This window comes from Lynx canadensis, chromosome B3, assembly GCF_007474595.2.
Source record: "Lynx canadensis isolate LIC74 chromosome B3, mLynCan4.pri.v2, whole genome shotgun sequence".
In the NCBI taxonomy this organism is placed as follows: Eukaryota; Metazoa; Chordata; class Mammalia; order Carnivora; family Felidae; genus Lynx; species Lynx canadensis.
Window position 1 is genome coordinate 19,860,853 of NC_044308.2, and position 24,768 is coordinate 19,885,620.

General features: G+C 39.0%; 1 protein-coding gene across 6 annotated transcripts in view; it reads left to right on the forward strand.

The window, feature by feature from the left end:
* The first annotated feature begins 6,460 nt into the window (after window positions 1-6,460).
* The window catches only part of TJP1 (tight junction protein 1), a 107,630-nt gene continuing 89,322 nt past the window's right edge, over window positions 6,461-24,768 (forward strand). For all 6 annotated transcript variants that reach the window (XM_030317517.1, XM_030317518.1, XM_030317519.1 and 3 more), the window contains exon 1: window positions 6,461-6,560. In XM_030317517.1, the coding sequence (XP_030173377.1) occupies window positions 6,534-6,560 (27 nt within the window). In that variant the 5' untranslated portion in view covers window positions 6,461-6,533. The remainder of the gene's footprint in view (window positions 6,561-24,768) is intronic.

Below are 24,768 nucleotides of genomic sequence, written 5' to 3' on the forward strand. Positions count from 1 at the left end.
GTATATATTCCTGTATAACTACACACACACTTCTCCCCCCTTTCTCTTTGTTTTCATACAGATGTGTAAATAAATACACAGAAAGTGATCTGGAAATACACTGTCTGAGTCAGTTTAAATAGTATTCCTGGGTAATAGGAATGAGAATGGGGGCGTGTAGTCCAGTTGGACTTTTATTTTTATTTTTTTTATGTTTGTTTATTTTTCAGAGAGAGCGCAAGTGGGGGAGGGATGGAGAGAGAGGGGGACAGATGATCCGAAGCAGGCTCTGTGCTGAGAGCAGCAAGCCTGATGAAGTGGGGCCCGAACTCACTAACCTGGAGATCATGACCTGAGCTGAAGTCAGAAGCTCAACCGACTGAGCCACCCAGGTGCCCCCAGTTGGACTTTGAAAAATACCTGTGATTTATTTTTCTTTCTTTCTTTCTTTCTTTCTTTCTTTCTTTCTTTCTTTCTTTCTTTCTTTCTTTCTTTCTTTCTTTCTTTCTTTCTTTCTCTCTTTCTCTCTCTCTCTCTCTCTCTCTCTTTCTCTCTCTCTTTCTTTTTTTGTTTCTTTTTTAATGTTTATTTATTTTTTTTGAGAGAGAGCATGCGCACGCGGGGGAGGAGCAGAGAGAGGGAGAGAGAGAACCCCAAGCAGGCTCTGTGCTATCAGCGAAGAACCCAACCCCAGGCTCAATCTCACGAACATGAGCAGAAATCAGGAGTCCAACACTTAACCAAATGAGCCATCCAGACAATCCCCCGCCATTGCTTCTTTCATGGAAGGAATGTATGTCTGCATTCGTTGTGAAATTGTGAAATTAAGGTGAGAAAGAAAGAATGCCAACAGACCTAGGCATGCCTTGACAACAGACAGACCTAGAGGCTAAAGAGAACTTGTGAGAAGCTTGTCACCAAGTCCTAGACTGTGATCTAGAGAGAGAGGAGGTCTCAGAGCTAATGCCTACATAATTTGTGGGGTACAGTAAAAAATGAAAGTGTGGGACCTTTTATTCAAAGAGCAGAAGACAGTGCCCTTAAAGGTACATACAATTTTACTGTTTATCTTTTTTAAGTGAGCTCCACACCCAACACTCAGCTTGAACTCACAAGCCTGAGATCAAGATGCTCCACCAACTGAGCCAGCCAGGCACCCCACCATTTATCTTTATATTGAGCAGTGCCAGTTTTAACAGCAAAGATCAGACTTTAACTTGTATGAGCAATCACTTAAATTACACAATCTGTATTTTGCTGCTTGTCCCTGGAGTTTGTCCCTTAAGCTGGCCAGAAGAGACAACCATAGGCAGACTCAGGGTGGAAGGAGAGAGGACCCCATTCCTGGGAGGAGCACACTGTAGCCAGTAGAGACCCTCATAGGGTCCTGGGGGTTCCACTTGCCTCCTGGGCCTACTGGGACCCCCTTCTCACAAGCCACGTGACCTAAATGCCCTAGCTGAGGGCAGGTCCTAGGGAAGCTGAGCTACAGGACTGCTAGCTCATGGCAGCCCCTAGCAGATGGCAACTACCAAGGATCCTTAAACCTCCACCCCTGACAGCTTGGTCCTCCAGTGGGGGCTAGGCGGGAAGCTCACCCCCACCAGGATATGGCCTCCTGTCAGCCTGGGGCTCTTGCCCAGCATAAGGTGCTCTGGGTACACAGACCTGACCCAAGCCTGTCCCAGATCTTTGTGAGGGACAGAGGGTGGTGGAGCAGGGAGAGAGAGTGAGCCCTGACAGGGACTTCAGGAGTTGGGGGAATGAGTAGCCAAGAAACTCTCTGCGGATTCCAAAACAAATAGGACCACATGTGAGCTGAGGTCCCCAGTGCATGCCCATTGCCCCATCACCTTCCTTTACAAAACAGATTCAATGCAAAAACTGTTAAGATTCAAGACAGCGCTGGAGAGCATTAAATCCCGTGTGGATTCTGAGCACCAGGTTCTGTATAGCTGTGCTGGCTGCATCCCTTTGAAGGTAGCCTGGGGAGGGTCAAGGTTGCCCCCTTGACCCCACCCCCACTCCCAAACCTCATTTTTAAGTTGGAAGACATCAGAGAAGCTTGAATTCTGAGAGGCAGAATCCTTTGGCTGAAAGAAGATGAAAATGATGGTGAGACAAAACATAGCTGATGGGGCCGGCCAGCACCCCTCTCCCCTCCCCAACCGGGATGGGATTCACAGCACAGGGGGAGGGAAAGAGAAGAAAAACAGGTACCCTCGGTTTGTAAATATGTCATTGTTTGGCAGGAAGAGAAGGGAGTTTCCATGCTTCAATTTCTATTTTCTGTATGCATTACTGTTTTCACTGGGGAGGAGGTCTTTGAGGGATCTTAGCAGAGTGTGGAAGATGGGAAATAGGAACTATAGAGAAGGGGAGGCAGACTGCTCAGAGATGAGTTAAAGCCTTGGCTTGCCAGTTAAAGCCTGGCTGGGGTCATGGATTCTATGGAGTTATGGAACTAATCCTCTGCCCAGTTGTGTGACATTCTGGACCCTACACAGAGAAAGCTCCACCTTGGCACAGTCAAGGGAAGGGTGGCCCCACTCTTCTTTTAGGAAGGACTGTACTTTATTCTGAACTGAATAAAAAAGGACTTGTTTTTAGTGTTTGTATGTCCTTGTAAAAAGAAATGTACATTGGTGATAGTGACATTCTTTTGGGTTTTTTTTTATTGTGGCAAAATGTACATTATATAAAGTTTACTATTTTAGCCATCTTCAGGTGTATTAATGTTTGTTTTTAAATGTCACTACTTTGCAAAATAAAATGAGTGAAAAAGTTGGTAATCCTATTCTGTACCCCTAAAGTGTTTTTTCTTTTTTTGAAATTTTGCTGGTCTGTGAAGTCTAGAAACTTTATAAGCCTTAGAAAGTTGTTTCTTATTTAACCTTGTTATATGACTTTATTGGTAGAGGAAAACTCAGAAGCAATTTATAGAATTTTTTGAAGTTTATTTATTTTGAGAGAGAGAGCATGTGAGTGCATGTGTGTGGGGGAGGGGCAGAGAGAGAAGGAGAGAGAGACTCCCAAGCAGGCTCCATGCTGACAGCACAGGGCTTAAACTCAGGAGCCCTGTGATCACGACCTGAGCTGAAATTAATAGTTGAGTGCTTAACCCACTGGGCCACCCAGGCGCCCCTGCAATTTACAGAGTTTTTAAAGACATGGCATAAGAGTAAGGTTAGGTTCGCTTTTTTTTTTTTTTGCTGTTGTAGTTATAATGCTTCATAAAGTTCTCCTAATTCTCCTGTTTTGTATATATATTCTCTTCTGTACCATTATCAACATTGTCTCATGTTCTACCATAGTTTTATAATACTTCCCCTTTGCATTTCATATGTAAATTAAGAGCTCATATCAAAAATAACATAAATATGCCTTTCTAAGGATAAAGTTTTCAGTAATGAAAACAAAATATACATGTATAAAATGTGGGCATAGATATAGCTGTTCATTTGGTCAAGGCTGTTTTAATAAACGGTTCTAAAATTTATAACGATTTTGCACAGTGGTTTTGTTTTTTTGTTTTTTTTTTTTCATTTTGAGCCGCAGACACCAAAAATCCCACAGGAAGTTCTCTTTGTAAGTGTTGTGGTTTTTTAGTTCCTGTTCAGTTTGTACTAGATGATCAGAAATAAGATAATCTGTGTAATCAGAAGAGATTCTTGGTTAAACTTCATTGTAATTCTAAATGAGAATCTCAAATTTGCTTGTTTTTCTTCCCATGTAATCAGTCTAGAGGAGCTATAACCACATTCATACCTAGCATTAAAGTTGTGGTATAACTTGATCATTTTTTGTTGTTCAGTGGATAAACTCTTCATTGTTAAAGGGGCAACTATCTGAGATTATGCTCTATCCTTTCCACTTCTTATCAAAGCATCTCCCCCAAAATAAACCATAGGAATGGAGATGTGTTTCTCCTTGACAATACTTGACATTAGTGTTTTACTTTTATTTTTACAAATGACAAAAAATTTCTCTTGTTTCTTTGGAGAAAAGGAAATATATAAAATATAGGTTATACAGTTTACTTCAGATATTACAAATACCATTGAAAAATTTTAAAGGGTACTATTACTCATTGAGATATTTTTCTTAATGTAATTTTTAAAGCAAGATATTCTCAAAGTAAATTTTTTTTTTATTTCATTATGTTTCAAACTACGGCAAAAGTAAAAGAAACTAAAATTGTAATCAGATGGATTAGATCTTTGACAAATCACGTAATCTAGCATTTATTCATATATATATGTTTTAATGTTCACTTATTTTTGAGAGAAAGACAGAGCCCTGGTTAGGGGAGGGGCAGAGAGAGAGGGAGACACAATCCAAAGCAGGCTCTAGGCTCTGAGCTGTCAGCACAAGAGCACAACCTCGGGCTGGAACTCAGGAACCATAAGATCTTGACCTGAGCCGAAATTGGACGCTTAACCAACTGAGCCACCCAGGTACTCCTGTAATCTAGCATTTAAATGATATATGGGAGACTTGATGAAAAGTGACAAACGAGAAAAAAAAGAGTTTCTGTGCATTTTTAGGTATGTCTCTAGGTTTAAGTGCTATTGAAGACACAATGCCTAATTCTAGGCAGGTTATGTGAATTGCACATCTAATTAAATGGTAAAAGTAATGAAGATATGAAAGGTATTTTATTACTATAAAAAAACTCCCCAGATTTTTTTTTAAAAAGAGTGGTTACTCATGAGTACATTTTAATTACAGTTCTTAAAAGAATAAATAATACTGTGCCTCCAAACAAAAAAATTACACACACCATAAGTTTAAAATAAAAGTGACTTCAACCATTTCTATGCAGGGGGGAAAAAGAAAAGAATGAGGGTTTGATTTGCAGAATATTTTTTCTAGTTCAGATAGCTTGGCTGCAAAATATATGAAAAGGTTACTTTATAATCTGGGTAGATATTTATGTATGATATACAGATATTTCTTGGTTAAGAGAAGTTTGATCTTTCCATAAGTTGAAGTTACAGAAAACCATCGTTTAAAACCTGGTGTTTATGCTTTTTCCCCATTTCTTGTGTACCTTTTGTGGCACTATGTTAGGTACTTTGAATGTTATTTATTGTTACTAAGAATTTCGGACATTTGTGGAGAGCTTTACATTTTACAAAGTTTAGAAAAGTGAGGCTGGACATGATTTCTTACATATCCTTTGGTGTGTAGCAAGGCGGTCAGCACTGTGGGAAGTATATGCAGTGGCCGATTTAACTTGGACCATGGGCTTCAAGTCTTTACCTCCTTGTCTGCCCAACGTGAGCTGGAGAACTGGCTTTAGAAATGCAGGGCGGCCTGATCCCTTCACTTGCCACTAAGAATTTAAGCATTTTGGATGCCAAAAAATAAAGTTTTGAGATCCCTGCCTAGAAGGGTGAGAGAAGGAAGACTTTGGATATATCATCAGGCCTAATGTGGGTGGACCATGATACCACAGTTCTTTCTAGTATTTCTTAGCTTGCCCAGGAGTGCCCATGACCTCCTTCCCAGTTTTAGTTAGCACAATCGGTTTGAATGAGAGCAATTATTTAGACCGTGTTCTGAGCGCCCTAGAGATGAAAGCCAGGACATGCTTTACCGAAAAACGCATTCTGCTTTCAGTGGGGCAGCAAGGCCCAGGCATGTGGTGACGGCTGTGACCATCGATATTTACTAGGTTAAAGAACTATTGTCAGGTATTTGCTGTATCAGCCTTTCCAGCCGCCTTTCTGCGTGGGGGCTGATCCACGGTGGCTTGCTGAGGGGCAAGAGGACACGTCTCTGTTAGAAGTCGAAAACGCTTTGGTACACAGGGCCTCTGTCCTCGGGGGCGATTTCTGCCGGACCTTTGATTAAAAACAAACAGGAAGACTCGCATGCCAGCGGAAACTGCCCCCAAGTACTTCGGAAACTGGGCTTTTCCTTCCGCGACTGGGGTCCGACCCCTGGAGGAAGCGGGCCGCTGGGCGCTCGCCCCGCCCCGCTGCGACCCCGCCCCCACATTGGCCCCACCCCCATGGTGGCCCCGCCCCTCCCAGCCGGGCATGCTCAGTGGGCCGGGCCGGGCCGGGCCGGCAGGTTTGCGTGGCCACCCGCAGTTGCCGGCGCCGGCTCAGCCTGTCGACGCTGGATCTCTTCTCCGCGGCTGGTTCCAGGGAAGTTACGTGCGGAAGCCGGCTTCTAAAGAGCCATCGAACGGGCTACAGGGACGGCGGGAGGCCCTCGGTGCTGCCGAGTGGCGAACAGGCGGGGCCGGCGTGTCCGGGCTGTGAGAGCTTCGGGAGGCCGAGCGAGTGGCCGCACTCGGAGAGAGGCGCCGGCCGGGCGCGCCCCGCGGAGAAGACCCGGGCGGGGCGGGCGGGCGGGCGCTTCCCGGACTTTTGTCCGAGTTGAGTCCCCTCCCCGTGGGCCGGGCCTCTGCGGCCGCCCCCGCCCCCAGCCCCGCTCGCTCCCGGGAGATGTTTATCTGGTCCGTGGCGTGAGGAGCCGGCGGGCTGGTGGCGCGGAGTTTCGGGTCCGAGGAGCCTCGCGCGGCGCAGGAGAGAGACAAGATGTCCGCCAGAGCCGCGGCCGCCAAGGTGAGCGCCTCCGCGGCCGTCAGGGCCGATCCCGAGCGAGCGCGGCCGCCTGCGGGCGTCGGGCCCGCGCCCCGCCCTCCTCCCCGCGGGGTGCTGCCCCGGCGCCGGGGGCGGCGGCGGGTGGGCAGGGCTGATTGTGGCTGTGGGCCGCTCGGAGCCCCGCGGGTAGGCGGGCAGGCGGCGGGCGGGGGCCCAGGAGGGGGCGGCGGGCGCGCCGGGCTGCTGTCCGGGGCAGGTGCATCGCTGCCGGCGTCGGTGCCTGGCTCCGGCTCTCCGCGGGCGGGGACGCGCAACAGGTCCTGCGCGGGCAAACTCTGTGCGTGGAGTGGGTCCTGTGGACACCCGACGCGAGCGTGCGGCGGGCCGGAGGTCGGGGTTTGGGGTGCTACCTCCAGCCAGCCGGTAACTGCTGTCTTTGGAGGAGTGGTTGGTCACCGGCGAAACCGTGTAGTTTCGATCTGATGTCACTCTTCGTGGTATGCGCGCGCCAGCCGATAAGACATTGAGACAGCAAAACAGTGTTTTGTGTGTAGTAGGTTGGAATTTTTTTTCACGGTGTCATTTGTTTGAGGTGGCGTTGAAAAAATAACTCCTTAACACTTCTTAATAGTTTAATTTGAATTAAACTTTCAGAAGTAACACAAAATACTCCTACAAATGGACAATGAAATGAAGTCTAAAAAATAAAAAAGACTTGTGGGTGCAGCGGAAAAGTAACTTTTTCCTATCAAGTTTTACACGTGCTTTGAAGTATGCTGTTTTTCTCAGTGCTGTGAAACCAACGTGTATGTTACATCAGAAAGCTGAAGTTAGTAATATTCCGTTAAAATCCTCTTTTCCTTTTGTACATTTTAATCTTTCTCATCATAAAGTAGTATCTGCTCTTTTTAACAGTTACAGACATACAGAAATTTGAAGAGTAAAAATCGCTCTCATTTAAAATCAACTCCTTACTTCAAACGGTATCGAAGTACTTAATCAGGTAGTGGTTTTATGTATTTATTTTTCTTTTGGAAATGTTTATTCGTAGCATCTGGAACAACGTATGATATGGCCCTGAAGTTTCTGAACTCAGGACCTTGTTTTCTGGGAGGCAGAAGTTACCGGTTATACTTAGTAGTGGGTATATTTTTTAAAGGAATATAGTATTCTTTCCTCTATGAAAACTTTAATTTTCCCCTTTATGACCTTACCTTGATGACGAACAATCTGAAGATGAAACTTGAGCCAATAACTTAGAATAAAAAGCAAAATTTTGCTTTGATTTTAAAATAAGTTCACATTATTTATCATTTGGGGGGTTTCCTTTCCGAGGAGGAAAGGCTTTGTTTTCATAATGGACATAATGTCACTTTGTTCCTGAGGTGTAATCTTTGGTGCTTGATATCCAAGACAACACACTTTAAAAAGGTTATTTCAAGTTAGAGTAGGATGATTTAGAAGAAATAATATTTTTCCTCCCGAGTTATGGGATTGAGATTTTATGGTATATTGAAAAGCATCCCTACACACTGTAGGGATGTGTGTATTCTTAAATATTTATGAGTAAAATGTGAGTTGAAAACTTATTTTTTTAAATGCTGTATTATGAGACTACCACAAAATCTTTTATACAACAAGGCAGGCCATAAAAAAATAGGTGAAATGAAAGAATATTCAGCCGTTTCACTGAGTCGCATTTAATTTCTTAAGGTGACTGAAATGCTACTACAAGCCAGACTGTATACTTAATACTTTACATGTGATACTTTTGTTCCCCTACCCTAACCCTCAGTTAAAAAAAGCAAAAAAACAAGACATTAATTTGCAGCTTGTTTTCTTGTTTTAGCAGAGTGGTTTGTAGAACTCCTCTCTAAGCAAGTACCTGTGATTTTTATATTCTTTGTAATAATATCCCAAGAATACGCTGCAGATCACCATTTCTTTAATGACAGACATTTAACTTGTTTGGGGGATTTTGCTATTGTACTAAGTAGCTTTATATTTTTATATCTGTGAATGTTAGAATGTGTTAAATCCTTAGAAATGGAATTTCTGGGTCACAGGGAATGTGCTTTTAAAATTCTGATAAATTCCAGTAAATTTTTCTCCCAAAAGGTCACACCTAGGAATAAATATAACAGTTGTTGGTAAATTACATGTATTTTAAAGGACATAAAATGTGAATAAATTAGATGAGGGAGATGGGGAGAGTCAGTATTACAGAATATATCGGTTTCCCGAAGTTGATATACATATAAATGTAATACGGTTCCAAATAGAATTTCATTGTGTTATTATAGAAAACTTCACATATTAATGAGAAACTTTATCTGATAAAATGATAGCTATGAAATTTTGGAAAAAGGAGGTCCTACTAGAAAACCTAATGTGTTATAAATTCAGAGGAATTTAAAACGGTCTGTCAGCTCAGGAATAGACAGTGGAACCACAGAATCCAAGAACAGCTTTTTATTTATAAGCTTTTAGTGATTATCATCGTCAGCATTTAATGTGTCAGGTATTGTTCTAAGGGTTAAAATAAACTGATTTAATTCATAGAGTAACTCTGTGAAGTGAGCATTACTATTATCCCCACTTTCTGGATAAGAAAATTGAAACACAGATAAAGTAACTTGCCTATCACTTATCCAGCAAGAGGGAAAATTAAGAATATGTATATGGTAGGGGCGCCTGGGTGGCCCAGTGGGTTAAGCGTCTGACTTCGGCTAACGTCATGATCTCGCAGTCTGTGAGTTCGAGCCCTGCATCGGGCTCTGTGCTGACAGCTTGGAGCCTGGAGCCTCCTTCAGAATCTGTGGCTCCTCCTCTCTCTGCTCCTCCCATGCTCATGCTCTGTCTCTGTCTCTCAATAATAAAAAAAAATTTTTTAAAAAGAATATGTATGTGTTAAAAGTAACATTGTAGATTACCTGGGAAAAGATGGGTTATTCAGTAAATAGTGCGGGGTCAGTTGGTTATCTTTAATTTTTTAATTTTTTTTTATGGTAGTTCTCTGCCTTAAACCATAGACTAAATAAATAAATAAATTCAAGTGTTTGAATAAGAGCAAATAAAATAAATAATAAAACTAGAAGAAAGTGTAGGATACTTTCTAAAAAAATATGCCTGAATTGGAAAGGGCTTCGTCGTATGTGACATTAACTTAGAAATAATAAAGGAAAAGGTTTTCATATGTATAACATACATCTGAATTGCACACAGAATTACTAGTGTGCCTGATAATAAAATTATTTTAAAGTTGAAAACAGGAATTTGAGGGTGGTTCTCTGTCTCATCACGGAGTTAATTATGTAAGAAAATGGTGTGAATAATTATTAGGAACATTTCCATTGGTTGAATCACAGAAAGTGGCTGAAGGAAATTGCAGTGGCTTCTGGATTTTCAAGCTGTTTCACTTTTGAGGAAGCAATAATATTTAAGATTATACTATCATTTATGCTTATTAGATTTTGCTGCTTAAATGTTTCCATTATGTTTCAGGGACAGTATTTTTCCCCCCTTCTGGTTATCTTTCAAATTCTACCATAGTTTAGTGTGGAAATTATTTACATTTCTTCTTAGGAATTGATTTATTGTATCAAGTAAGGCACAATGTACTTTGCTTAGTAGCTGCACATTTCAAAGTTAAGAACTGTAGAAATTAGTCTTTATGGGTAGGAATTATGTCCTGAGTGGTGGGTATGATGTAGTTTTAATTTTGGTATTTATTCATCAATGCATATTTGCTGCATATTGCTTTAAAAGTAAAGGAATAACTCACTGCACTTTATGACAGTTCACTTGGGCCTGCCAACTTCTAATGAGCTTCACTGTATTAGTATTTTTCTGGACATCCTAAGTTTATACAATATTTTTTACTAGGAATATTTTTACAGTGCTTAAGGCAAAGGGCTTTTAATTTTTTATGTTAGCATTTTAGATATTTATGGTTAAAACTTTAATTTATGTTCTTTGTCGATAATCCTGACTATATTTACAACTTTTAAGTGCATTTTAGGACAGCTCTGTAAGACAGTGACTTCAAATCATGCTGTGCCTTTTCTCTCAGATTGTGTAATGGCACAGATTCCACTACACTGTTAGGAAGGCCCTTTTTTCCTTCTTTTCTTAAATACTGATGTTTCCATGTTAGGATCTTACCACCTTTATTTTATATTTAAGAAAGACTTATGCTGTCATTGATTGCTGTCAGTTTGTGACAGAGATCAGACATCTATAGCCAACAAATAATGAGTTTGAAACCAATCTGTGGCTTTGAGGGCTGTAATGCAGTGTAGATAGTACTGTTCTCTGTTTGGTTTGAAGGAAAAAGATTACAGTAGTTTCACTCATTTTTTTTCAATCCTGGAGACAATGTACTGGCTCTGACTTTCACTTGCTCTTTAATCTTTTTTTCTATTTAGAGACCAAATGTAAACTCTGTACAGTTCTAAGAATAAAACAGTATAAATAAGACAGATCACCATGCTACTAAGGAAAACCTCTTAAAAAATAATTTTGGAGAAAATTTGTAAATGTAACCATTTCTTGATATAACCCTGACATGGTAAAAATTCAGTCTGCTGGAAGACTTGTTAGTCTGACTGTAAATTCGTGTGTAGGACCACCCACCCCTGACTGCTCAGTCATAGCTCATTCCAGGCTCCTGTACGCACACATGCACTGGGTAGCCAGTACTGACTAAGCATTGTTGCTGAAGACAAGCTAGTTATTTTTTATTAGTAAAGTTTCTAATCAAATGTTAAATAAGATTAAGAAATAGTTGATTATGACTAGTTTGATATTTCTGAAATACTTGACTGGAACTTGCTTTGCATCTCTGAATTTTGATAGACAGTCTTGAAAAACCTTACTAGTTTAACAACTTTTAATCTTGTAGGAAGAGTGAGGCATTAGGATAGTTTTCTGAAGTTTTTGTTTGTTTTTGACAGTATTTAATCTAAAATTGGTGGGTTTCAGAACAGTATTCCAGTATAAAGCAGCAATAAATATAGCCCTTTTGGATCTCTGACCTAGAGTTCTTCTTAATTTATTTATTGCAGAGAAGAGTAGCTTCAGGTTGCTCCTTTATGGGTTAGCCAGGTGCTTTATTTCCATTCCTTCTCAAACAGATACATTGTTAATAATGAGACGTGTATGGTGAGTATATGAGTAGGGAATTTCATTTTATATCTTAAAAATGATTGCCTGTATCATGGAAACACTGCTTTAGAACAAGAGAAAACCAGTGTTGCCAAAATTTGTACTGTAAAACACACCATTTGAGACTTAAAAACAAAGCCCTGGTTGTTACATTTGTAGTGTTAAATACTGAATCTCAGATGGCCCTTAACTTTGGGATAGATCAAAAGATAAGTTTTTATTAGTTTGTATTGTAGGTGTATATTAGAACAGCCTATAACTCTTTCATGTTCGTGGAATGCTGGGAAGTGAGTTGACTGATGAATGACCTCAAATCATTCTAGTTTATTGTACCCAAAAAGGATGTGAAAACAGGAGTTAATATTACTTTATATGGATACTAATTAGGAACATGAGGTTAGCATATGCCTTCTTTAATTAAACACTTTTTTGACTTGCTGAAATATTTTTTATGTTTGGTTTTTAAAAATTTTTATTTTATTTTATTTACTTTAGAAACAGAGCATGAGCTGGAGAGAAGGAGGCGAGAGAGAGAAAGAAAGAGGGAGGGAGGGAGGGAGGGAGGGAGGGTGAGTGAGTGTGAGTCAGCCTTAAGCATGCTGAGCGTGGAGCCTGACGCAGGGCTCAATCCCATGACCCTGGGATCATGACCTGAGCTGAAATCAAGAGATCAAGAGTCAGATGCTTAACTGACTGAGCTACCCAGGAGCCTCTGTTTTTTGTTTTTGTTTTCTTAAATAGTATACATTCCCAAGGAGTGAAAATTATTTTTTCTTGGTTGTTTTAGGAATTTTCACTCTTTTGGAACTGCCACTAGTAATCTTTGGGGTTTGTACAATTTCTGATGACTGAATTAATTTTAATTAGCTCTCAATTCAGTTCATAATTATAAAATCCAAGAGAATTTTAGTAATGACTATTTTGTTGTTGTTAGCCCAACATTCATTGAGTACATTTTGTTTTGGATCCCTGTCCTCTAGAAGCTTATAGTTTTCAAAGTGCTTTATACTGTAATGATTGTGAAATGTGTAATTAAGTTTTAAGATGCAAAGGATTTATATTAATATAAGAGCACACTTATGGTCATCTTATAATAACATCATGTGTGCTTTTTTTGGTTGGAGAAAATGTTGGAGTCCTATCTAGAGCCTGGGCTGGCTGTAACACATGAGTTTCTGTGTTTTTCCTTGTTAATTTTTAAAAAATGTTTTAATTGAATCTGGACATATCCATATAAGTGTTATATGCATGTGTTTGGTTAAAGCATCTCAAAAGGAGAAAAAGGTTAAGGATTATAAAGTAATCAGAATTTACTTATATACTTACAACTTCTTGAGGGTACTGACATGGAAAATGCACTATATGCTAGCAATTACTGTTATATTTAGAGTCTGACAAGTTGTGAAATATGGAACAATTTGAATTTTTGAAACTTTATTCTGCATTCAACACATATTTATTGGGAACCTGGTATTGGGAGTCAGGCACTGTTGTAGATTCTGGAGATAGAACAGTGAACATATTTCTGTACTCATGGAGCATTTTAACAGTGTGAGCAGACAGCAACAAACAAAATACTGTACACGATGATAAGTTCTAGAATTCCTAACATGCCATTTCTGAATCATAACCTCCTTCTCCCAAAGATTACAACTATCTTGTCTTCTGTGGTACTCATTTTCTAGCTGTTCTTTATAATTTTACCACTTAATTATGCATTCTGTGGATACTGTAGTTTTCCCTGTGAACTTTATACAAACAGAATCTTCCAGTGTGGATTCTGTTGTACGTGGCTTCTTTTGCTCAGCATGGCTTTTGTGAGATGTGGGCAAATAGTTCATTAGTTTTCATTGTATTCGTGGATCAAATTCATCCCATTGTATGAAGACTTAACTGCCAAACTGGCTTGGGTGGGGGGGACGTTTGGGTAGACTTTTCTGGTTTTTATTGGAGAAAAATACTGTATACCAAATTCAATAAGCCTGGTGAGTGGTCATTGGAACATAACAGCTCTGTGAGAGATGTAAGCTGCTTTTGGTGTTCAGATGAAGTTTACCTTGAAAAGTCTAAAGTCAAAACTAAAGTCTTTAATTTTGATTGAGGGTATTGTATGACTAAGGTCTTAAAATTCGTCATCTTAAAGTGTATTTTAGTAGGTGCCCACTTACCTGACTCTGATCAGACCAATAAAAGCCACAATCTGGTGATATACATCTTTTGGGAAAACAGGCCTACTTTTCAAAGTATAATTGTAGGAAATCTTTACCATGGTGTCATGTAAAGGAACTTTGGAAGATTTATTTACTGGTTGTTGTTTTTTACAGTGATACATTTTGGAGTATCTGATTAAACAAATGTATATACCAACTCATATTTTTCTGCTGTATTGTCTATAAAATCAGAAGACAGTGGCCACGGCAAGTAAATTTATATTCTAGTTGTAAATACAAGAAATGTGTGTCTGTAATAAATATTAGTCCCCTAATATTGAGCACTGATTCTATGACAAGTGCTAAGCTAATGTTTTGTGTGCATTGTTTCACCTTAATCTTAACAACACTGTTAGGTACTACTATAACCTCTATTTTAAAAGTGAGGAATGTGAGGTTAAATTTACTTGCTCTAGCTAGTATGCTTTATAATTCATATACATGCACATGCTTATATGTTGCTGTGTTCTAAAGGAGTGTCACGGAGATGGATGTGGAATGGTGTTAGGTGAGTTTTAGACCAGATAGACAGCATGAATCATGAAAGCTGGGAGGCATAGGGTACTGTAGCTGTCAGAGAGCACAAGCTGACCTAAAGGAAGTGTGTAGCTATTGCTCAGCTTTAGCTGATTGTTGGCATGGAAGAAGGCAGGCCAGATCTTCCGGTTTTTCAAAACAGGTTGTAAATCTGGATTTTTATGTAAATAATCTTGACTTAAATGCTGTCGGCTGATGTGTTTTTATTGTGAAATATAATACATATATAAAAGTACATAAAGCAGATATACATTAATAAATAATTATAAAGTGAGTACCCATGTAAACGCCATGCAGGTCAAGGGAATACAATGTTGCCAGCTTTTCAGAAGCTTCCCATCTTGCTGCTTCTCAATAACATTACCCTAGTAAGGTAGCCACTGTCCTGACCATAAGATCCATAGGTTGTGACCTTCCTAAATAACACCTTTACTCCCCTAAGTCAGTTGCTGTTCTGACTTTTAAAGATTCAGATGTTGTTGCATATGAATTCATTCCTCTTCATTGCTGTATGGAATTCTATTGCATGAATATGCCACAGTCTATGCATTCTCCTGTTGATGGACTTTTGGGTTATATCCTAATTTGGGCAGTTAAGAGTAATGCTTCCATAGAAACTTGTACATTTTTCTTGGTAAACACACATACATTCCTCTAAGATACGTATTTAGGGATGGAATTGCTGCTGGATTGTTTAATGTATCTTCAAAATAGTAGATAATGTGTTTTCCAAAGAGGTTGTACTAATTTATACTCTTCGTCATCAGTGAATGAGAGCTTCTTTTGCTCTGCATTTTTACCAGTGCCTGGTGTTATTAGACACTGTAATTTTAGCTCTTCTGGTAGGTCTTTAGTACACTCTCATTGTAGTTTTAATTTGCATGTCCTTGACTAGATGAAGTTGATCAACTTTTCATGTTTATAGCCTGCCTGTTAAGTTTTTTGTCTGCTTTTCTGTGGGACTTTTTCTGTTGATTGGCTTTATGTTTTTTGTATAAAAGCCAGTTGATTGTATGTGTTGTAGACATATTTTCCAACATGGTAGTTCTCTCTTAATGGTCTTTTCATGAGTAGAAGGGCTTTTTTGTTTGTTTGTTTAAGTTTATTCATTTGTTTTGAGAAAGCATGCGAGTGGGGTAGGAGCAGAGAGAGAGGGGGGAGGGAGAGAATCCCAAGCAGACTCTGCACCATCAGCACAGAGCACTGTGCAGGGCTCGAACTCACTATGAGATCATGACCTGTGCCAGGATCAAGAGTCAGATGTTTAACTGACTCATGAACAGCAGTTTTTAATTTGAATGTGGTTTGAGGGTAGTGGCACAGGGCAAGGCCAGCAAAGAAAGAAATTTCAAGAGAGAGACCTGCCAGCATGCCAGATCCTGCAGAGTGGTCAAGTGAAATAAGGACTGGAAAGGTTAATTGAATAACCGTAAGTTTTTGTAGCTTTACTATATGAGTTTAGGCTCTGGAATCTGAATCTTGAGTCTACTACTTAATAGCTGTTTTCTCATCGTGAATTGCAGTAATGATGACAGTACCCATCTCAGAGTGGTTGTGCACTCAGCACAGTACCCAGCACTGTTCTGTTCTGTTAAGCTATGCCTTTTAAAAACATTTTAAGTGAAACCCATCTTAATAGAAAAGAGACCCAGCACATAGTAAGCTGTTCTGTTAAGCTATACCTTTTAAAAACATTTTAAGTGAAACCCATCTTAATATCAGAGAAGAGGCATGTATTTATGTATATATTTCTTTGATATTGGACAGAGGCTGGCCTGTAGCTGAGGAGTCTCAGCCCAGCAAGATGCGCTGTGGAACAGAAGTCCTTGGGCTCTGAGACACTTTTGAAAAAATTATTACAATAGCATTAAGTAAGACATGCAGTCTTTATTCTGATGGATTAGAGAATAGAAATTAAAGACTATTCCAGATCCAGTGCACAGTTGGAATACCTACCTGATCTGAATGGTTGATTAGCAAATTCTGTTTAGTTTTTAACTCTTGAGCACTTTGTAGTTTTCCACTTGTTCTATCTGTACCTTCTATCATCTCCTATGTCTCCCCTCCCCCTGTGCACGTATATATATATGTGCATACATCATAGTTGCTCTGGATTCCTGTAATAGCTGCCTAAGTATAATATACCCCTTCTTTCTCCTTACTCTTTTTCTAAATTGATTCTCAAAATCCAAGTTGTATTAGTTTCCCACCCCAACACACACACTCTTCCTAAAACTCCTAGGCTTCTTACTGCCATTAGAAGTAGAAGACCAAAGTCCATACTGTATGGTCAATAAACTTCTGGATTATTTGACCCCTGCCTATCCCTCTAGACTCATCTTCCATCTTGTTCCTTCTTGCTGTGTTCTCCAACTATGCTGTCCTCTTTTTGGTTCCTAGTAGGTTGCACTTTCTGCCAAGTTTCTGAGCTCCTCTCAGTGGCACTGTTTTCCTTTTTAGTACTTATTTAAGCCTATGATTATATATTCAGTTGTGAATTTTTTTCCCCCACTGGACTGTAAGCTCCATGAGAACAAAGGTCAATACTGATTGATTATTCACAGAACTTAACACAGTCTCTAGCGTAATAAACTCTCAAATATTATTTGAATGAATGAAAGAAGGAAGTACTTTTTTTCTACCCGGAAAGCTTCCCTACCTTCATCCCTCATTCCTCTAGCATCTGTCCCAGTTCTGTTCCTCAAGAACTATGTCCTGAGCCCAGAAATTAGGTCAGAATTCTCTTTTAAGCTCTCAGTACTTTCTCTTTGTTACACTACAATAACTTATATTATCTGTCTGCTGGTTATTTGATTAATATCTGATGTCCTTCCTAGAATTAGAATGGCCTTTTTAATACTCTGTTATTGACTCACTGGTAAGTCAACCTAGAAACTCCTAGAAGGTACTAGCACATCTCCAGATCTAGTTGCATTTTTCTAGGGAGGGAGCTCCTAGAGTAGTCAGTCCATGGAAAATTTACTTACCTTCCTGGCGTCTTGGTAGCAGTATTCTTGGTGTAGGTTGTTCCTAGATCAGTAATTAATTTTTGGTCCCCTCATTAAGGAGTGCACTTGTTGTGATGAGCACCGGCTATTGTATGGAAGTGTTAAATCACTATGTTGTTCAACTGAAAATAATATTACACTGTATGTTAACTGGAATGTAAATAAAAACTTAAAAAAACAAAAACAAAAGACATACAGCTGGCCAACAGACACATGAAAAGATGCTCAACATCACTGATCATCAGAAATGCAAATGAAAACTACAATGGGATAATGCCTCATACCTGTCAGAATGGCTAAACTCCACAACACAAGAAACAACAGGTGTTGGGGAGGATGTGAAGAAAGGAGAAAGAACCCTTTTGTACAGTTGGTGGGAACACAAATTGGTACAACCACTTTGGAAAACAGTATTGGAGGCTCCTCAGAAAGTGGAAAATAGAACTACCCTCCAATCCAGCAGTTGCACTACTAAGTATTTATATACCTAGAGAATACAAAAATACTAATTCAAAGGGATACCTGCACCCTGATGTTTATGGCAGCATTATCTGTCATAGCCAAATTATGGAAACAGCCCATATATATCCAGTGGAATATTACTCAGCCATAAAAAGAATGAAATCTTACCATTTGCGATGACATGGATGGGACTAAGTGAAATAAACCAGAGAAAGACAGACACATGATTTCACTCATGTGAAGTTTAAGAAACAAAACAAACGAGCAAAGGAAAAAATGACCAAGAAATGGACTCTTAACCATAGAGAATTGATAGTTACCAGAGGGGAGGTAGATGGGGGGATGGGTGAAGTAGGAGGTGGGGATTAGGAAGGGGCCCTTTGTTGTGATGAGCACCAGGTGTTGCATGGAATTGTTGAACCACTGTATTGGACACCGGAAACTATACGCTATAGTTTACACTATATGTTAGCTGGAATTTAACTAAAAACTTAAAAAAAATTCTAGTCCCTTGAAGTTATCTTCTTTTTTTAAAGTGGAAAAATTTCAAAACCATTCAGAAGTAGATGAAGATTATAAAGAATCCCCACATCACCATCACCAGGTAGTTATCAAATTATGGCCAGTGTGGGTTCATTTATCCTTCCAATGCATTGTATCCTCACTCCCCCATTATTTTGAAGCAAATACCAGACTTGTCTTTTCATCATTATTGAGTATATATTTCTAAAAGATAAGAATTCTTTAAAAAAGAACTAGATGACCATTGTCACACTTTAAAAATAAATTCTAAATCCAAAATCCAGTGTTTAGTCAATGTAAAGTTTCCAATTGTTAAAAATACGAACTTTCCTTTTTAAATATATTTTTAAAAAATCAGGATCCAAACAAGGTCCTCCTGTTGTGGTTGTTTGGTATATCTACTGATAATCTTAGACTGTAAGGTCCCCCCATGTCTCTTGGTCTTTATCCTCCCCGTCCTTCTTGTGGTTTTATTGGTGAGGAACAGTTTTGTTTGTCCTCTTAGAATTTCTTAATCTGGATTTTGATGCTTGCTTCCCCACAGTGGTTACAATGTTTCTCTGCCCTCTATTTATTAATTGGTGATATAGCTAGAGCAGTTCTAATAGAAATATGTGAGCCACACATGTAAAATAAAATTTTTATTAGCCACATCAAGAAGTTAAACAGGTGAAGTGAAGTTAAGGGGTGTCTGGGTGGCTCAGTCTGTTGAGCATCTGACTCTTGATTTCAGCTCGGGTCATGATCTCACAGTTTGTGAGATCAAGCCCCACATCAGGCTCTGTGCTTACAGTGGGAAGCCTGCTTGGGATTCCCTCTCTCTCCTCTCCCCCACTGCCCTTTACCCCACTCACACACGTGTGTGTGCATGCTCTTTCTCTTTCTCAAAATAAATAAATAGATAAAAACTTAAAAAAAAAAACAGATGAAATTAATTTAACGTTTTATTTCATGCATATACCAAAAATATTATCATTTTAACTATGATAGTACCTTCAGTTTCTCTTTCCTTGTCTTTCACAACCTTGACACTTTCAGTGAACACTGGTCATTTATTTTTTAGAATGTTTCAATTTGGGTTTATGCGATGATGTCTCATGATTTGATTGAGGTTGTGCGGTTTTGACAAGACTACCACAGACATAATGGCTTGTCTTTCTCAGTGGAGAAAGTGTCAGGAGAAAGTATGTCTGGTCTACTTCTTTTATTCTCTCTTCATTTATTAATTGGAATTCCTTTGTAAAGAAGAGTTGCCCCTGCATTTATTTGTTTGATTATTTATCAGTATGCATTCACAGATAATTTATTCCATGGGTTACAATGTATTATTATTATTACTTATTTTGTTGCTCGTATTGTTAACAGCTTTGGCCATTGGAAGTCCTGTTTTGAGCACCTTTTATTTTTTATTTTTTTTTAAATTTTTTCTAACGTTTTATTTATTTTTGAGACAGGGAGAGACAGAGCATGAACAGGGGAGGGTCAGAGAGAGGGAGACACAGAATCTGAAACAGGCTCCAGGCTCTGAGCTGTCAGCCCAGAGCGCGACGCAGGGCTCGAACTCACGGACCGCGAGATCACGACCTGAGCCGAAGTCGGCCGCTTAACTGACTGAGCCACCCAGGCGCCCCACTTCTTATTTTTTTGGTACATGATTTATGTTGTATTTTCCCTACCCTAACCCTGGCTTCTCTCACTTATACAAGAAGACCTGATTCTTTTATTGGAGAATGGAATTTAGATACCTGGATCTGTATGTCCAGTTGGTACGGCAGTGGTTGTTCCTTTCAGCAGTCACAACTAGACAGACACATAGGTTAGTTTTTTCCCCATCCTTTTCAGCTGTGGTATTCATTTGAAATGGGTTTATTTATTTTTTGAGTTTATTTTATTTAGAGCAAGTGAGGGGTGGGGGAGAGAGAGAGAGAGAGAGAGAGAGAGAGAGAGAAAGAGAAAGAGAGAATCCCAAGTAGGCTCCGTGCTCTCAGCGCAGAGTCTGATGCAAGGCTCGATCCCACAAACCATGAGATCACGACCTGAGCCAAAACCAAGAGTCAGACCCTCAGCCGACTGAGCCACCCAGGCACCACATGGAATAGGTTTATTTGTTAACTCTGTGTATTCTATTTTGGGTCCCACCTCCATGACCATCCTTGTTGATTTTAATTATTTATTATTTTGGGGTATGTGAAACATTACTGTAGTTCAAAGCTGTACAAAAATATATGCTCAGGAGTGTTAATTTTTCCTCATTCCTACAACCCCAAACCCATTTTCTTTTCCTTCCCACCCCTTTCCCACTTAACCTTGTAAGGTAGTTCCTTTAGTTTCTGGTTTATCATTTCTATATTTCTTTTTCACAGAGGAGCAAGTACATGTGCATAATCTTACATTACCTTCTTTCTTACACGAAGGGTAGCATACTACAGATATTCTTGTACTTTGTTCACTTAAAGGTATGCCCTTGAAGTTGGTCCATATCAGTTCATAGAGATCACCATTTCTTATAGCTGCCAATACTCCCATTGTATGGATGTACCATAATTTTTTTATTTACTAGCCCATATATAGTCATTTAGGTGTTGCTGATACGTATTTGCAACAACAAACGTTGCTGCAATGAATGACCTTGTACATATGTCTATTCACATTGTTGGAGGTGTATTGTAGAAGTAGAATCTCTGGGTCAAAAAGTAAGTGTTAGTTTTGTTAGGTATTGCCAAATTCCTTCCAGAAAGGCAGTACTAATTCCCATTAGAAATGTAAGAGAAAGTCCGTATCCTCACAGTCTTGTGAACAGACTGTGTTGTCATATGTTTTATATTTTTGCCAGTTTGATAGGTGAAAAATGGTATCTTGGAGTTATTTTAATATGCATTTCTCTGTGAGTGAGTTTGAACATTTTTTCAAATATTTGAGGACCATTTTAATATTTTTGTGTGAAGTATTTTTTTTTCCTTTTTTAAAATGTTTCTTTTTTTCTGCATTTCTTTCTTTACATATTAGAGATATTGGCCCTTTGAGGTATATTTTGCAAATATTTTCTACCAGGCTGTACCTTGTCTTAAGACTGGTTATGGTGTTTTGTGTGTGTGTGTGTGTGTGTGTGTGTGTGTGTGTGTTTTGGTCATGTGGGCTTTTTTTATGTACCCAGGGTTATTTTATTTCCTGAGAACTTTTAGTTATGGTTAGGAAGCCTTTCCCTACACCAGCCTTAAAAAATTCACTTGAAGGGTGCCTGGGTGGCTTGACAGTCAGTTGAGTGTCTGACTCTTGTCATGTCATCATCATCCAGGGTTGTGGGATCGATCCCCATGTGGAACCTGCTTGAGATCCCCCCCACCCCCACCCCACTGCCCCTCTCCCCTACTCACATTCTCTCCCTTTAAAAAAAAAAACAACAGGAATTCATTTAAGTTTTCTTCTAGTACTTTATGGTTTTATTTTTTACATTTAGATCCATAATTCTTTTGGAGTTTATTCTTATGCACGATGAGATATAGATCTAATTTTATGTTTTTTCCTAAATGACTGCCCAGTTTTTCCAACACTGTTAATAAGTGACATCCTTTATACCAGCGATTTGACAGGTTACCTTTCTCATATCCTAATTTGCCATTATTTACTTTGAGCTCTATTTCTGGATTTTCCATTTTATTCCACTGGTCTATATGTCTAATCATGCACCAGTACCACACTTTTAATTATAGAAGCCTTGTAGTATGTCTTAATTAATTAAGAGCTCTTTAACTGATAGGGCCAGTTACCCCCTGGGAGTTTTTCTTTTGCAGTGTTTTGGTTTTTTTGTTTGTTGTTGTTGTTGTTTTAACCTGTTATTACAGTCAAATGAAAACATATTGTATGTGTTCTTATGCCTGGCTTCTTTTGTTCAACATTGAACAACATTGTAAGATTCATCCATATTGGTTTGTATAGTTGTAGTTTATTCATTTCATGGCTATATAATATTACATTGAGTGAATGTTGTAAGCCCTTAGCAACTTCTGTTCTATTAGGCTGTCTTTATTGATAAGAATTCTTTGTGTATTCTGGATATGAACACTGTGTTGGATATATAGATATTAGCAGGTTATTTTTTATTTTTTGACAACAGATCAAGTTTATTAAACTCTTATGCGTCTGCAATTAATGTTACTTTAAAAACTCAGTTTTAGGGGCGCCTGGGTGGCTCAGTCGGTTTGGCGTCCGACTTCGGCTCAGGTCATGATCTCACCGTTCCTGAGTTCGAGCCCCGCGTCGGCTCTGTGCTGACAGCTCAGAGCCTGGAGCCTGCTTCGGATTCTGTGTCTCCCTCTCTCTCTGCTCCTACCCTGCTCATGCTCTGTCTCTCTCTGTCTCAAAAATAAATAAAAAAAAATAAAAAAAAAAAAACATTAAAAATTTAAAAAAAAAAACAAAAAAAAAACTCAGTTTTACATGAAAATAAGTGATGTTGCTCTTTGTTCTGTATGGGAAAAGTCCTAAGTTTACCTAAGTGGCTTGCATTAAAACTGATGTATTTACTCCATTTCTGTTGAACTTTGATCAGTTACTGTTGCCCAGTTCAGTGGTAAGATTTTTAGCCTGGAGATGCCTGATTTTATTAGAAACAGGAGGGAGTGCCCTGATGGAGTGTGCCTAAGGAAGTCTTAGCAGTTGAAACACAGCTTGTCACCTTTTTGCCTTAGACTTTTTGTGACTCGTTTAAAGCAGTTTGAGGGTTTAAGGTGAAGGAAGAAGGCTAATTTTAAAGAAATGTGACCTGTTGAATCTGCTAATTTGGTCTGTTTTTCATTGAGTGCTTTGTTGTGTATCATGTTTTCTCATATATCTTTAGAAACCAAAAAGATTTTTTAAAGTTTTTTTACTTTGAACTAATGTTAGAGAAAAGCTTTAAAAATATTGGTTTGCTTATAATCCCTCATCCTATATGTTTTATATAACCATAGAACAGTTATCAAGGATAAGAAATTAATATTGATAAAATAATAAAATAATATTAACCAAACTGCAGACTATACTCAACTATTACCAGCTTTTCCTCTTTCTGTTTCAGGATTCCACATTGCATTTAGTTCTTGTTGGTGTCTTGGAATCTGCAACAGACTCTCAGTCTTCCCACTGTGTTTTATGACCTTTATATTTTTGAAGAGAATTGATTTATTATTTTGTAGAATGCCCCTCAATTTGCTTTGCCTGATATTTTCTTTTATTAAATTTATGTATGTATGTATGTATGTATGTATGTATGTATGTATGTATGTATTTTAAAGCGCAGGAGCAGGGGACAGGGGCAGAGGGGCAGAGGGAGAGAGTGAATCTCTAGCAAGGCTTCATGCTCAATGCAGAGCCCAACAGGGTTCAATCCCATGACCCTGGGATCATGACCTGAGCTGAAATTAAGAGTTGGACACTCAGCCAACTGAGCTACCTAGGCACCCAATCTTTTTTTTTTTTTTTTTTTATCTTTTTTTATCTTTTTTTTTTATCTTCTTATTTTTATTCTTCTTATTTTAAGAATGCTCCATACCCAAGGTGGGGCTTGCATTCACAACTCTGAGATCAAGAATTGCATGCTCTACCCACTGAGCCAGGCAGGCATCCCTGTCTGATATTTTCTTACCATTAGAATGAGATGATGCATTTTTGGCAAAACACTATAAAAATCTTGATGGGTCTTGGTGCATCATATCAAGTGGTTTATAATGTTGGTATGTATTATTGGTGATGTTTACCTTGATCACTAGGTTAGGGTGGTAATTCTCCACTTTGTAAAGTCACTATATATTTTTTTAATTGATAAATATTTTGGAGGAGGTAATTTGAGACTCTGCTAATCCTGCTGCTTCTCAAACTTTCACCCACTAAATTTAGCATCTATTGGTGGATCTCATCTGCAACAGTTTGTGGGATTTGGCTGATGGTAATTTTTGTTTCCCTTTTTCCTTCCCCATTTGTTAATTGGAGTTCCGTTGTAAGGAGTGCTGTCTCTTTCTTATTTATTTATTTGATTATATTGGTATAGGCTCAAGGATATCTGTTTTCTTCTATGGGTTAAAATTGAATAGTATCATTATTTACTTGGTTGCTCAAGTTATTCCAGCTTTGGCCATTAGAAGCTCCCTCAGATTGGTTCCTGTGTTCTTTTGACAAACTTACTTTTTTTTTTTTTTTTTTGGCAGTCCTTTAATTTCTGGTATCACATGATATTCGAGGTTCATTTTATATTTTCACCCTGAAAGCAACCACTTCTCCAAGGATTCCTGATTTCTTTTATTAGAGAATCATATTTAGAAATTTAGATCTTCATGATGGTGGCTGTGC